A 16,280-nucleotide genomic window follows, 5' to 3' on the forward strand; every position below is an offset into this window, starting at 1 on the left:
GTGCAGGTGCATTTATACGGAGACTTGATTACACACAGGTGGATTGTATTTATCCTCATTAGTCATTTAGGTCAACATTGGATCATTCAGAGATCCTCACTGAACTTCTGGAGAGAGTTTGCTGCACTGAAAGTAAAGGGGCTGAATAATTTTGCACGTCCAATTTTTCAGTTTTTGATTTGTTAAAAAAGTTTGAAATATCCAATAAATGTCGTTCCACTTCATGATTGTGTCCCACTTGTTGTTGATTCTTCACAAAAAAATACAGTTTTATATCTTTATGTTTGAAGCCTGAAATGTGGCAAAAGGTCGCAAAGTTCAAGGGGGCCGAATACTTTCGCAAGGCACTGTAGATGTAGATGGTTCAAACAGTTTTCCTATGGGAAATGTCCATATTATTCAACAAGTGTCTTTGGTCATGTTTCTTTGTTTCTCCAGGGTCCCCCTACCTGGAATGGAGACCCACACCCCTGTGCTTTTCCTGGACCTTAGTGGTAAGTTCTTTCTCTACTCTTCTTTTCTTCGTTCTCTCTCTTCTGACTGTTCTAGAGTAACATTACGTCAATCATTGAAAACATCACTTTCATTCATCTAGCACCGCATGTCTTTCTCTTACCCTCTCTTTTCTCATTCTCTCTCTCTCCCTCTTGCTCTCCCCCCCCCCCGCTCTCTCCAGCGGATGATTTCAGTTCCCAGGAGGCATTGGAGGTCCCGGAGGCAGGCGGTTGGGACGCCACTCTGAGCGGAGAGGATGAGGACGACTTCTTCGACCTGCAGATCGTCAAACACTATGATGGAGAGGTAGGCACCAGGTCCTATTCATTAGGGCACACCGTATCATTTTTTTTGCAATGGAAAACCAAAAGCGTTTTTCATTGGGAAAGTCCAAGTAATCACTCTCTGTTTGTCGTCTCTCTTCCATATGATCCCTAATGAACACAACCCTGCTCCTCCCCATCCCCTCTCCACTAGGTAAAAGCTGAGGCGTCATGGGACTCCACAGTGCACGAGTGTCCCCAGCTGAGCCGCGGCGGAGTGTGGCCAGAGCAGAGGGTGTATCTGACGGTACGTTGCGTGGTGCAGCTCAGCCACCCGGCCGACATGCAGCTGGTGCTGAGGAAACGGATCTGTGTCAACCTGAACCCGGGCAGACAGGGCTTCGCCCAGAACCTCCTGAAGAGGATGTCCACGCGCTCCACCATCCCCGGCTGCGGGGTCACCTTCGAGGTGGTCTCCAACATTCCCGGGGTGAGCCATACACAGGAAATGTTGTGATTTCTAGTCAGTTACCATGGCTCTTTTTTTGTACAAACTTACTACAATCACTAGCTCTCAGCTGTTTAAAAATCTGTCCTTTCCTCGCATTCTCCTTCAGTGCACGGAGCCAACCTAATGATGCCCTTGGCTTCCACCATATTGTTTTCCTTTGTCAAGTAATGTATTTTAATACAGTACAATAACAATCTATACCATTTCGCTTTTGTCTGAAGCGTCTTAGTCATGTGTGCGTACATCTTACGAAGGGGTGGTCCCGGGAATGGAACCCACACTCCTGGTGTTGCAAGCACCATGCTCTACCAACTGAGCTGACCAGTGCCGATGAAGGGGAGGAGATTAGGAGGGGACCAATATTTTAGCAATTGAGATCCTGCGTCTTTTTGGCAGCTCTACTAACTCTCCCAGGTCTTTCTCTCCCGTCTCTCTCAGGACGCACAGGGTTCAGAGGACAGGGAGATGTTGGCTCGTCTAGCTGCCAGCGCCGAGAACCCCAAGTCGGCCGACAACGAGGCGGCCATCGAGAAATACCTCCGCAGTGTCCTGGCTGTGGAGAACATCCTCACTCTGGACCGACTACGACAGGTACACACTTACACACTGAGGATGGACTGTGTTCAATGTCTGGGTTGAGTTTGACATTTTTTTCAGTGTTTATAAGTTTAACCTGCTAAATAGTTGCAAACATTTCAAGTACTTGTATTCAATTACTATTAAACCAATAGAAACCTTGAATGGAGTACTCGAGCCCATCCCCACAACACATTACGACCATCTAAAAAACACTTAACATTTCTGTTGGTCCATCGCAGGACAATTCAGTACGGTTGCTGCTATTGCATGTTCCTGGTTTTGACTGTGTTTAATCGTGTGTGTGTGTGTATAGGAGGTGGCGGTGAAGGAGCACCTGGCAGGCAAAGGGAAAGGCAACAGACGCAGTCTCAGCTCCCCCAGTGTACACAGGGTAAATGGCACATTCTCTCTACAAAAGTCATGTCTGTTGGGGTACTGGGTCCTTGGTATATTTATTTATTTAATAGGTTTAGGCAGCAGAGGTCTGCCTAATTACATTTTCTTTTTCCTTCCTTCCTTCCTTCCTTCCTTCCTTCCTTCCTTCCTTCCTTCCTTCCTTCCTTCCTCTCTTTCTCTTGTTCAGCTCTCTGGCAGCAGACAGGACCTGTCCTCTACCTGCAATCTGGAAAACAAGGTGATTATTCAACCCTGTTGAAGCTATACAACTGTTAGTGTTCAAACTGAACAAATACAGAGCCCAAATTACATGGATCAATCCCCACATCTTTTAATTCTCTCTCCCCCTTCCGCCCGTTCCCTCGCTCTCTCTCTGCTGTTCTTTTCTCTCTTCTCTCCTCCAGAGTCGCTGGGAGAGCCAGCAGGACATCTTCATCACCTCGCCCCAGTTCAGCCGGACTCTGCCTCGCCCCTCGCCCTCCTCCTCCCCACCCACCATGCCCCCACAGAACCAGAGCCAGGACTCAGACCAAGGTAAGGCCCTGACTCCTCCCTCTACACCACTGCTCTACCCTCCCCTCTCGCCCCTCTCCTCTCTGTCTTTCTCCCCCTGAGACTGCTCTGTTAACTGGCTGACTCTACCTCAGTCTTGACATTCACTCTCTCTGTTCTCCTATCATCCTTCTCTTTTCTGTGCAGTAGACCTCTGGTGTGATTCCATCTCTGTCCTGTGTTTTAATTCGTGCGTGTGTTCGTGCCATGGTTTCTTTGAATCGGTAATCTGCAAACGTGGAGCGGATATTCTCCGCTGCTGGCCGGATCTCCAGGCGACCATCGCATGAGCCTGAAACCACAGACTGGCCAAACTCGTGTTTCTAAAAATGAATTCAAAGGCGCAAAGTCATTTTTTGTTCATTTGTATTTAATTCTAAGTAAGTCACAGCCTATATGTGCAATTTACAGACTATAATGATTTAATACAACTAAATGTTGTTTAAATGCTGAGAGCTTTATGTCCCTACCAGCCTGTTTTGTCGCACTCGCAAATGCTTCACAATGTATATCTTGGAAGGCTTGAAATAATATAGCCTAAATAATTCATTAGGCTCCCTGTCTGGCTCCTGACCTATTTAGAGTGCTTATATTCTGTTTAATATGACATGTAGCTTATTTGAAATGATGTACACTTCTTACATTCACCTCTTCATGTTTATTCCAATCATTTTCATTCAAATCCATATGGTTTGGTTTCAATACTTCAAAACCAAATGGAAGGTCCAGGTAGTCACAAAAATAGATGGGTGTCGGTTAAATTGTGATTTTAATGGATAGAGCGAATTTGGAGCTGCAGTTTTTTTCCCCTGTGATCGCTGAGTTTTTTTTGCCGGGGCGCTCCATGAGCGATGAGAAGGATTTCCAACTGCTCAACTCCGCTCACGTGCTCTGCTCCCAAGTGGGTGGGACTACGCCCTCCCAGGGCCACCCATGGCTGTGCCCCTGCCCAGTCATGTGAAATCCATAGATTAGGGCCTAATGAATTTACTTAAATGGACTGATTCCCCTAATATGAACTGTAATTCAGAAAACTCTTTTGAAATTGTTGCATGTTGCTTTATATATATTTTCAGTATAGTTACCTACCTGCCCTAATGGGCTACGCACCCAATGCATATGAGTCCGATACATTTCTCAAATGGCCGGTGAATTCAAATCTTCCCGGTGACGTTGTCCAGTGCCACATTTTCCTAACAGAAACCCTGGTGTGTGCGTGTACCTGTGTTACATACAGTAGTACCATTTCCTGTTTGTTTTTCTTTGTTTGATTTCACTCTCAGCGATGTCATTTTAATGGCTGTGGCCAATGAGAATTAATCATTCAGATTAATTTGCAATCTTCATGATTATAATATGTTAGTACGTGGTAAAATCATCTTTATTTTATTATGTTCCATTATTTAAATGTATTTTTTGTCATCTCTCTGACCTGGTCCAGCCATGTTTTATTTTTTTTGTAATTTCCCGGGCTTGCTTTTCAACTTCCTGTCTTAATCTCTCGCACCTCCCCCACCTTCCAAACCTTCTCTTGCCCTTGCTCTTTTCCTCCTGCTCCTCTCTTTCTTCTCCTCCCCTATCTTTTCTTCCTGCCCCTCACCCTCTCTTTTCCTCCTCCCTCACCGGTTCTCCCCTCAGGTCGTTCAGGGCTTGCTGCCTCTTATCTTTCAGTCAAAGCCCTGGTGCCGCAGATGCCCAAGCTACTCAAGTCCCTGTTCCCTGCCCGCGAGGACAAGAAGGAGCCCCTGCGCCCCTCGCCCCACTCTCTACAGGTAGGGCTCACACACACCCCACTGACCTTAGGTAACCAAGTGACATTTGAACTATCACCAATGGTCACCCCCCTCAGCTGATTCAAATCATCAAAGCATGATGAGTTAGTTATTTGGTATAACGTGCACCCAGGTGGCGTGGGGGGCTATGACCGAGTTTGGGAAACCCTTTTGTAACCCCACTGAAGCCTTTCCCATTTTCTGGGATTCCCCCAAATAAACCAAACCATGTTTCTAGCCACAACACCAATCAGTAACTGTGAGCCCAGAGAAAATGTATGGTTGCTGTGGGTCTATACTCCACTGTAGTTCAGTCTCCTCATCCTCTGACTCCCAAATGAGTGCTTAAATCCATGCCTTCTTTTCAATGTAGCCTATTTTTCCTTTTTTTTTCTCTCCCCATAATATGACATGATGATTTGCTCAAGTCATCCATCAGGCATTTTACCAGGTGCTGCTATCACAATAAGGCCTATCATTATCTGCATTTGAGTGGAATGGAGTAAAGTGGAGATGGTTTTTAGAGCATTCGGAGGAAATTGTGTCTAAAATAGTGAATGTTACGTTCAGCTTCCAGCAGAGCTGACAAAACACACTCTTGTGTTACAGGTTATAAGACGAGCTACTCTCAGAGAGACACTGCTCGATACACTGCAGCTCTGAAATGATTCCCACCTGACACTTGTGATTTAGAGTTGTTTTACACAGTGGGAGACGGGCACACCTGGGGTGGTGAAGCTGGGGGTAGAGTGATCTGGAGCTGTCTATTGGGATTATGGTCATTATTACACTGTGATACAATGGCTTCTAACAGCCTACCAATCAGCTCTAAACAAACTCTTGAAAAAAAAGCTGTTTGACCAGATACAATGCTATGTCTCTGTGAACAAATTAACAACAGGCTTTCAGTATGCTTATAGAGAAGAGCACTAAACATGCACTGCACTGACACAAATGGCTGAAAAAAGACTTCAGTGCAGCCTTTCATATTATTGACCATAATCTGTTATTGGAAACATGTCTGTGTTATGGCTTTATATCCTTGGTTGAGAGCTATTTATCCAATAGAACACAGTGGGGTTTTTTTTCAATGGAAGCTTCTGTAAAGTGTGGTATTCCGCAAGGCTGCTTTCTTGGCCCTTTACTGTTCTCTATTTTTACTAATGACCCACCGCTAGCATTAAACAAGGTGTTGCAGTCAGTTTTGGAATGGGTGGGTAGTAATAAACTAGTCCTGAACATATCTGAAACTAAAAGCATTGTATTTGGTACAAATCATTCCCTAAGTTCTAGAGCTGAATCTTGTAATAAGTGACGTGGCTGTTGAAGAGAATACACTTCTTGGTTTCACCTTAGACTGTACATTTGTAAATTGTCATGGTCAAGGCATATTGATTAAATTGTTGTAAAGATGGGGAGAGGACTGTCTGTGATTAAAAGATTTTCAGCATTTTTAACACCTCAGTTGACCAAACAAGTCCTGCCAGCTCAAGTGTTATCTAATCTTGACTTCTACCCAGTGATTTGGTCAAGTGCTGCAAAGAATGACATTGAAAAGCTACAGCTGGCCCAGAACAGAGCAGCACATCTTGCCTTTCAATGTCAGTCTCTCTTGGCTCAAAGTAGAGGAGAGATTGACTGCATCAATTCTTGTGTGAAAAATTGTGTTGAAGATACCAAATTGTCTGTATATAGCTCTGACAGACATACTTAACCCACCAGACATAAAATCTCAGAGCCAGAAGTTGTGAAAGTGGTCCCCGAAAATTGCGTACTACATCACATATGTGCAGATGTGTGCACCCTGTCATTGCTCTCTCTCTCTGGCTCTGCTGTGTATTTCTTGCTACCTGTCACTCAATTGGCGAGAGATTGATTATCATTGGCTGGAACATGAAATGGCCCACTTGGGGGGGAATGTAGGGAAAATGGCGCAGCACAGCTTCCAGAAAACAGTCTTTCAAACTAGGGATTTCGTAGGTAATTGAGATAAAACAGTAATTCTACTCAGATTATGGATGTATGAAGTACACATTGACACATCCAGCCCTAAGCTGGACATTTGAAACATACTAGTTGTCAAAGTACCGGAGCATGTCTTTAAGGCGTATGTACACTTTATGTACAAAAGTATGTGGACACCCCTTCAAATTAGTGGATTCTGCTATTTCAGCCACACCCGTTGCTGACAGGTGTATAATATTGAGCAAACAGCCATGCAAACTCCATAGACAAACATTGGAATGGCCTTAATGAAGAGCTCAGTGACTTTCAACATGGCATCCTATGAAAGGATGCCACCTTTCCAACAAGTCAGTTTGTCAAATGTCTGCCCTGCTAGAGCTGCCCCGGTCAACTGTAAGTGTTGTTATTGTGAAGTGGAAATGTCTAGGAGCAACATCGGCTCAGCCGTGAAGTGGTAGGCCACACAAGCTCACAGAACGCGGGACCGCCAAGTGCTGCATTTCAATGTAAGGTATAAGGAAAGAGTATAGAAGTCTATGGCTTTGTCCCAATAATCTTTCCTGCCATGATTTGAAATGACCAGTATTACCATTTAGTCCATACCTTGACCGATCCATTGCTTTTAGACCTGTTATATTTGGCGCATGTGACAAATAACATTTTATTTGATTTTCTGAATTGCGTAGTGCATAAAAAATTGTCTGTCCTCGGTTGCAACACTCACTACCGAGTTCCAAACTGCCTCTGGAAGCAACGTCAGCACAATAACTATTCGTCGGGAGCTTCATGAAATGGGTTTCCATGGCCAAGCAGCCGCACACAAGCCTAAGATCCCCATGCCCAATGCCAAGTGTCAGCTTGAGTGGTGTAAAGCTCACCACCATTGGACTCTGGAGCAGTGGAAACGCATTCTCTGGAGTGATGAATCATGCTTCACCATCTGGCAATCCAACGGATGAATCTGGGTTTGGCGGATGCCAGGAGAACGAATGCATAATGCCAACTGTAAAGTTTGGTGGATGAGGAATAATGGTCTGGGGCTGTTTTTCATGGTCGGGCTAGGTCCGTTAGTTCCAGTGAAGGGAAATCTTAACGCTACAGCATACAATGACATTCTAGACGATTCTGTGCCAGGCCTAATTACCCAACATCAGTGCCCGACCTCACTAATGCTCTCTTGGCTGAATGGAAGCTAGTCCCCCGCAGCAATATTCCAACATCTAGTGGAAAGCCTTCCCAGAAGAATGGAGGCTGTTATGGCAGCAAAAGGGGACCCAACTCCATATGAATGCCCATGATTTTGTAATGAGATTTTTGAAGAGCAGGCCACATACTTTTGATAGTGTAATGTGCAGTAATGTAACTCTGCTTGTCTATGTATTTAAATATATGTAAATTCGAAAGTATTTTTGTTTGTAATGTCTTTTTCGTGGTGTCGGACCCCAGGAAGGCAAGCTGTCGCTAATGGCGATCCCAATAAAAATCTAAATGTTAGCTTCAATGGAGGTAAAATGTGAAAGGTTTAACACAGAAGGCGAACTACTACTCCCTACATCTCTCCAAGAATTTGGTTCTTTCCCCATCTTCTCGAGCTGTCTAGTGTTATAATGGCGCCTCGTAAGCATTGCTCTAAGGCAGGGCTGTCAAACTCATTCCATTGGGGGCCCTAGTGTCTGCTGGTTTTTGGCTTGTCCTTTCAATTAAAACCTAGACAACCAGGTGAGGGGGGAAGCAAAAGCCCTCAGAGACTCGGCCCTTCCGTCGAATGAGTTTCACACACGTGCTATAAGGTAGTGCAGGGTTTCCTAAACTTGGTCCTGGCCCGCCGGTGCACATTTAGTTTTGTGTCCAGCTGATTCAAATAACCAACTCATCATCAAGCTTTGATTATTTCAATTAGGTGTGTAGTGCTGGGGCAAAGGGGGGCCAGGACCAGGACCAAGTTTGGGAAACCCTGAGGTAGAGGAACATAAAAACAATTGGACAGAAAATAATTGTACATCTCTTTCCAATAATTATTTTTTATTTTTTAGCTGGAACAATTGTCTAAGTGGATGAACAACATGAGCGGTTTACATAGCGAAGTGATTTCTTACATCACCTGTCTGTAAAGTAGTTGATGGGTTGCTTATTTAATACCATGTCTATAGCCTATACAGTAAAGTCTAACGTTGCTGAACACTATGTTGGTCTAGCCCAGCCAAGCTTGCTGTTTAATTTCCATATAGACAAGATGTATTGCCAATGCAGTAAGATGTAGCAATGCTGTGGTTCCACTTCTGTTAACGCTGCATTTGTTAGTCACGCTTTAAAGACCGATAACGCCACAATGGATTAAAAAAATATTCTGTATGGATTAAAACCATTTTTGTGAAGAGCCGAATATAATCGGCTGAGCTTTTTGGATTTTATATTAAACTCTTAGTCGAGTATAATGTGAAAGAATACTTATGTATTTCATTGAAGTGTTTCTTCTTTCCCATTGAACAGAGTTGTGTTTCTCTCTCTCTCTTCCTGGCAGCACATGCCTCGTATCATCATGCAGACGACAGGGCCTGAAGACAGCAGGATCCGGATAGAACCGGTAAGTTCCAGTCTATTTGTAGTTAGTTTAGACATCAGTCTAGTTTGAGTTGGTTAGAGATTTACAACCATTCTTCAGGCTGAGACAGTATATTGACCATATAAATAGAGTGAGTGAATTATATTTCTGTGGTATTGACTGTAATATGAAGCTATGGTTGGTAGTAAGCTAGTGGATCTGAGAATCTCATTACGAGGATGATGGTGGTGGTCGAGGTGGTAACGATAGGCAGGCAGTATGATGTCATGGTTTGCTCCGGTCAGTCTTGAGTTGGGTTGAATAATTCTTAAATCCCTGTCTGAGGTGTGATTGCCATTGCCGTCAATTCCCCGTAGGTTGCTATGGTAGCGAGGACAGCCCTGATCCCGGCCCTGACCAATGACAGGTGGTCGGAGTCTCCTGAAGCCACTCCTGTTCCGTCCTCCCAGCATGACCCGCATGACTACCCCCTCAGCCCCATCAGCGAGGCCTCCAGTGGCTACTTCTCCACTAGCGTTTCCTCGGCAACCCTGTCCGAGGTTTCTGCCGGCGGCGACCACCCCACCACCCCCCTCCGTCCATCCTCCTCCCTCACCCTCCTAGAGGCAGGGGTGAGGCTGAAGGGGAGTAGTGCTCCTGAAACTACATTACCCAGAACCCATCTGCAGCAGCGAGCTGACCGGAACGGTGTTACTGCTGCATCTCCTCAGTACGAAAACAAAATGGCCACCACCGGTCCCGGCTCCAACGTCAACAGCGTGGTGACAGGCAACAAGCCCTTCTCAGTGCAGAGGGTGTGCACGTCGGACCTGAAGTCGTTGCAGGAGCGTGTCCTTGGGGAGGAGGAGGGAGGAAGAGGAGGACAAGGGAGTCTGGAGAGGTTGGAGATCATCCTGGACAATGAGGACCGCGGTCGCGACTTCGTTTTGCCTGACTGGCTGAGAGAAGGGGCGTGCGTGTCGGTGGGAGCCAATAAGGGCGGGACGGTGCGCTACGTGGGCAACACGAAGTTCGCAGAGGGCGTATGGGTCGGGGTGGAGCTCGACTCGCCGTCAGGTGTGTGTTTACTGTTCACAAAGGAATCGCATGACTTAACATAATGACATCATAAGCAATGGAATTTAAGGAAGTAACCTGAAAACGTAGAGGGCCCTGTCCTTGTCCGTATGCATACACATCAAAGTAGGCAGTGTTTAGGAAATTCAAAGTACTAAACCTTATTCCCTCCTCTTTCTCCTTCCTTCCCCTCTCTCCAGGTAAGAACGACGGCTCCGTAGGCGGGCACCACTACTTCCGCTGTAACCCTGGTTACGGCGTCCTGGTGCGTCCCGACCGAGTGTTCAGACGGGACCGTTCCACCAAATGGAACCTGGAGAATCGCCGCAGTGGCGAGTGCTACCAACCCGTTTTACGGGGAGAGTCCACTAACAGGAGAGGGGAGAACCGCAAGTCCTGGAGCAGTTGAACTGGAGAGAAACAGGCAGAGAATCCTCACACCACTTTGTCTCCTGGCTCGGATCAACTAGAAAACCCACACATTCTTTTTATCCTGTTTCTAAGCCTCTGTCTCCCTCAGACTCCTATCAATTTCTCCCTAACTATGCAATACTACCACATCTAATGTAACAACGGTCCCTGTCCCCTACCCACCATCCACCCACAGCTTGGCAACACTACATCAGTACTGTGCCCTCTCCTGGCCAAGAGATGCTACGCTGGGTTTCTGTGTCAGCACTTTGTGACATCTGCTGATATAAAAAGGGCTTTATGAATACATTTGATGAATACAGGCTGATCCTGTGTTGGCTTGACTGGCCATGCATCTGTCTCACTACAGGGAAACACCCATAGGGATCTGTCTGGATTCATTTCAATAGGGAAGACTTTTACTCAACCTGCTCCTGGTGCGCTGTCTCCCTATCTGGACGCAGCACTGTTGGCGCCCCCTGTGGCATGGATTGGGCACAGCACCTGAATGGTTCCACAGCACCTGAAGTGTGACTATACAGAGTGCTGCTGTCTGTATGAAGTGAATCACGGGGCGACCAATGGAGAATGTTTCTTCTCGGGCCAAGGTTCAGGATCCATAGTGATGACATAACTTTTTCTGATGTCATCAAACTGGTCACCTCAAGAATCCTTCTGAACGAATGAGGCTCTATTCCACCAGACTTGGACTGGAACCCCCGACCCCTCTTTTTCAATGGAACTGTCCATTTTACACACACCCCTCTTTTTCAATGGAACTGTCCCCGTTTACTAATTTACTAAAAAGTTACTATATCCGTTTCCCACATGTGGAGTCATTTATCTGAAATGATTGATTCTTCCAGAATGTGCCTTCATGATGAGTTTATTTTTCGTTGTAATATATTTGTTAGTGGATTTTATTAGATTTTCACCCTCTGTTGAACTTTGATGAGAATGCCTTGTGTAAGGTGATCTCAGGGACTGCAGAGTGGACATGAACGTGTATGTGGGTGCGCCTGTGTGTGTGTTTTAGAAGTTTGGCCCTTAAAGGCCGAATTTACCCATGGCAATGTTGTACAGTGGACAAAAAAACTGTGTGTGTGTGTGCATGTTTTCGGCTAATCTGAAAGGTGAAGCATCGTTGTTATGATGACGTGGTTTTAAATTGTAAGTGGAGAAGTAGGTTGAAAGATGGTTCCATTATGAGAAGAAGCCCAGTGTGCAAAATTGGTCAAAAATACATATTTTGCTCATAGGGAGGAGATTTTGCACAGTAGAGGTTTATCCCTAGTTTGGTGGTGACTCTAGTGATCTGTGTTAGAACTGTTTGAGGAAGTAGCAGTGGCAAATATGTATGGTGTGTGTGCTGGACTGTACTGCTGGTGTTGTGTAACGTTGTATCAATGTTTAACGTCATGTAACGTGTGGAGCGGAAGTTGGATGGAAGCTGGTCTTTGATTTGTGTTTGGGGGAACATCTCTTCTACGCATGCGCTCACCTGTTATTTTTAGATACAGATCTGTAAATGGGGTCTGAAATGTACGTACTGACACAATGACTTTGGGAGATGAAGGGAATCAAGAATGTGGAAGCATATTATTTTTTTTAAATATAGTTTCAAAGCTTTAGGAGCAAATTTGTTTGAATGCAAATTCCAGGTTGAGAGTTGAAGGATGTGTAATGAGGGACACTATGGAGTTTTAATTTATGTTTAATTGATCCCTCGTAAATAATTTTCATTAGACAGCAGTTTCATTAAAAGAAACTGTGCGCTCTCACCTAGTGAGCTGAGTCACAAGCTCTGACAGGACTCAATGTGTGTTAAAGGGATACTTCACCCAAATTCCAACATTACACATTGGTTTCCTCACCCTGTAAGCAGTCTATGGACAAGGCATGACAACAACCCATGCTTTAATCCCATATTAGCATTCTTTGCACATATCCAAATCATCAGTATCTACAATTGCTTGTGAAACTTAATAAAGTCTCTTATAAAATGTTATGTACATGATGCGCAACAAACGCTCTTATCGATCCCATGACTTGAATGGAATTTGTGCCACAAATGCTAACATGTGGAAACGGTGCCAGGGAAACTAAACCAAAGCATGGATTGCTGTCATACCTTGTTTCCTCACCCTGTAACCAGTCTATGAACAATGTCATTTTGTTATGACTATACCTTTTAACACTAGTCCATTCAGCAAGCATAAATGATCTATCTGTAAGATATACCCCGTCGCCCCAAAGCTATGCCATTTAAGAAAGGTCTAAATTTGCTATGACATATATATATTGTAATGGTTGACATATGCCTTTATCATGTGAAAAAGACTAAGCCTTTTAAATTATACTGAAAAACATTGATTGCACAAGTAATTCTATGAGGAATGATGCTGCTATAGCAACTGTAATATAACTGTAAAGTGATCTGATCATTGGTATTATAAGTCCTTATCGGGAGTTAATCTTGATTATAGTCTTGATTTTTAGCCTTAAACACCACTTGAGATGGGACCGAGTAAGGAGGAGTTGTCAATGGGCCGATGACTGGCCAGTTGGGAGATATAGTCTAGTAGATGGAATGAGCAAGTGTTTTATTTGTCATGGTTGCCTTAAGTACTTTACCCGATTCGCTCAGACCCATTACGTTGCTGTTAGCAGAGCTAGGGTGTTTTTTTTAAGTTGTTTGTCATGGTTGAGTTGGTGTCGAGCTTTTAACCGAGTGATCATCATTGTGCTAATATAAGGAATGGAATTGAGTTTGAGGGTATGTGCGTGTCGTACAGTAGATGTGTGTTATATGAAGATTGTGAGAGCAGGTAGGTTGTGTTTAGACAGGCAGCCCAATTCTAATCTTTTTTTTCCACTAATTGGTATTTTGACCAATCAGATCAGCTCTGAAAATGAAAAAGATCAGAATTTGGCTGCCTGTGTAAACGCAGCCATAGTGTATTGGATGGATTTGGCCTCAGTTTTGTCGTGTCCACACTTCTTTGCACAGAGACCGAAAAGTGGTTAAGATCACTTTAGGCTTATCTAGTTCTTTATTTCCGTGCCTCGCTCTTTCTTTCTCTCATACTCTCTCATCAGGAAGTCAGAGACACACAAGTAGCTCTGATTCAAACCCATTTCATTATTCAGTAGCTTTTACCGGTTTGTATTTCCAACTGTTAGTTCTTTAACGAGATGTGGAGTTTCCTAGTTCAGACCAGCACGTGTCATAAGTACTTCATTTCATCATCATGGACGCGCTCAGAACCACGTTTTCTATTGAGTTTGACTGTTAGACTGTCTATACTTGATTAAGGATATATCCATAGTTACCGTATCATTCCACAGAAGGCATGCTCTGTGTTTTAAAGAATAAGCAAGGCCCGGGGGGGGGGGGATTTCAAGAGTATATTTGTTTATCTTCCTTTCCAATATATACATATCCTATATCTCTCTATCTATGGCAACACAGGCTCAGAGCAATATGACACCTGCCTTTACGTGGCCTTCAGTCAGTCTTCACGTCAATCTGTCTGTCCCTCTCTGGGTTTAATAACTAAAAACCTCCATCTTCGGCTTTCTCCAGACTACCAAGTCTGGCAAGGCGAGACTCCATAACTAGAAACCCTCAAACTCCAGCCATGGAGAAACCTGTGTAATATTAGACTGTTCCTTCACACTACATTTGGCTTGTCCATAGCCAGCAGTGGACCACAAACTACCACTGTACAAAGTCGGGCGCTGGCCAATGTGCCAATGGAAGCTCATGTCAGTAGAGGATTCTAATGGGGAACTTGTCTGTTTTCCCTAACACAGACATCAACTAGAGTAGCGCCTCTTTACCCCCAACTCTCACCGGCAACATTCCATTTCTGTGCTGAGCTCCCATCGCGCAGGTGTTCAACACTAAAGCGGTAAGGGACAGAAATGGAATTGGGCCGGATCTTCAGACTGTTTGTGCAACTCTTCTTCTACAACGGTTGCTTCTGAAATGGCACCCTATAGTATTATATTCCTGTAGTGCATAGAGAATAGGGTGCCATTTTAGACATACTGACTGACCTGAGACCAGCTCTGGTCTGTGCCTCGTCCTGGAGTCTTGAGTTATCAATAATAGTCCTCACTGATTTGCGTATCTGATTCTGTTCTGCCAGTTGTCATGAAGTGTATTATTTCCCTATATCTGTGGGAGCGAATGGGTGTATGTATGTATGTGTATATATAAAGACTTAAAAATCTGGGCACAAGTTTGGATTTTGATTAATTTAATTCTCTGCTGAAATCCAAAGAATAATCATTTATTATAATGCATTTATAATTTTCTTTTTTATTGTCTGGACAATTATCTCCCTGTAAAGGAAAGAATAAAAAAAAAATGAATTGATTTACAGATTTGTATCATCTGCAGGTTTTTTTTACGAGACTAATCTTCCATCATTAAGTGCAGAATGCTAATTTGAGCTTCTGATGCCAATTGATACACATTGAGAGCTAGACTTTAGTTGATCACAAAACACAGACCCATTGTTCATCTTTCTTTATTCTTTAGTAGGTACAATACTAAAATAAACAAGTTAACAAAATGTTTTTCAAACAAATGCAACAAAAGGCATATAGATTTCTACATATTAATTACAGAACAGTCTACTGTCCAAAAAAGGCACTAAATTCTGAAATAGAAGATAACAGGACTCGTTTAACTATTTCATTCTGATACAACAGTGATTTCAATAATTTATATTCATTTCATCTTCTAGAATATTTGTTATTTCATGTATTCACATTATGTATGAATGAGGACTGGCAATAGCTGTTCCCTCACAGTTTTAAAGGCAAAACCCCTCCCACAGAGGTTAATGGTCATTATTGAGTAGCAGTCCTTTAGCAAAGATGTTTTCACCTGGTTTTGTATACAGTACCAATTTAATTTGTAGATTTGATAGATTCATCAAATTCTGGGTGATGCCAAAGAACCAAATCTTGTGCTAGCTCGCTACTTGATATGGCGTTAACAATTGTTAAACAGTCTCTCGAGAGACTAGTAAAGAGCTCAGAAACCTGAAGGATAAGTTTTGCCTTTGATGATAGAGTACAATAGGGCAATGAAAAACACGGTAGTTTGGGGCCGACTCAGACCCGAGTTATGCGTGCATAAATGTAACTTTATTCCCCCTATTCTACACTTTCCAATATTTAATGGATTGAACAATTGAATATGGCAACTTTCAGGATTAATATTTACGACTATTTTTGATTCACCAACCTATCATGCTTAAAGGCTCTCCAAACCTGTTATTATTTATAAATACTTTCCTAACCCTAAATAATACACAAGATCAGAGTATTTTTAAATCTACCGATTGTTGCTGAAAATGAGATTAATATGCATGTATTTACATGGCCTTTCATCGATCCATATATTCTAGTGCAGGGATGGTCAACTCCAGTCCTCGGGGGCCAGAGTGGTGTCACTTTTTGCCCATGCCTAACAAACAACACGCTGAATAAACTAATTGCATTCTAAACTGAAGATCTTGATTATTGGAGTCAGGTGTGTTAAGTGTCACACCAATCATGCCCCCCAAGGACTGGAGTTGCCCATCCCTGTTCTAGTGAGTCTGTCAAATTTAAAGTTATGGCTTTAGATAAATGTACTGAAAACCCTATTGACTGAAAACTCCAAGAGAAAATCAGCTGGCCAGAAAGTGGGAGGGTTT

At 43.7% G+C, this 16,280-nt stretch overlaps 1 protein-coding gene across 2 annotated transcripts in view; it reads left to right on the forward strand.

The window, feature by feature from the left end:
- LOC110505328 (kinesin-like protein KIF13B) overlaps positions 1 to 14,938 on the forward strand; it is an 88,484-nt gene extending 73,546 nt beyond the window's left edge. The window contains exons 30-40 of one of the 2 annotated variants that reach the window (XM_021584502.2): positions 439 to 494; positions 677 to 801; positions 973 to 1,248; positions 1,708 to 1,860; positions 2,162 to 2,239; positions 2,432 to 2,482; positions 2,649 to 2,778; positions 4,435 to 4,568; positions 9,055 to 9,117; positions 9,453 to 10,152; positions 10,353 to 14,938. In XM_021584502.2, the coding sequence (XP_021440177.2) occupies positions 439 to 494; positions 677 to 801; positions 973 to 1,248; positions 1,708 to 1,860; positions 2,162 to 2,239; positions 2,432 to 2,482; positions 2,649 to 2,778; positions 4,435 to 4,568; positions 9,055 to 9,117; positions 9,453 to 10,152; positions 10,353 to 10,561 (1,975 nt within the window). In that variant the 3' untranslated portion in view covers positions 10,562 to 14,938. The remainder of the gene's footprint in view (positions 1 to 438; positions 495 to 676; positions 802 to 972; positions 1,249 to 1,707; positions 1,861 to 2,161; positions 2,240 to 2,431; positions 2,483 to 2,648; positions 2,779 to 4,434; positions 4,569 to 9,054; positions 9,118 to 9,452; positions 10,153 to 10,352) is intronic. The other variant, XM_021584503.2, reaches the window with a different exon arrangement.
- The last annotated feature ends 1,342 nt before the right edge of the window (positions 14,939 to 16,280 follow it).

This window comes from Oncorhynchus mykiss, chromosome 25 (assembly GCF_013265735.2).
Source record: "Oncorhynchus mykiss isolate Arlee chromosome 25, USDA_OmykA_1.1, whole genome shotgun sequence".
Classification (NCBI taxonomy): Eukaryota; Metazoa; Chordata; class Actinopteri; order Salmoniformes; family Salmonidae; genus Oncorhynchus; species Oncorhynchus mykiss.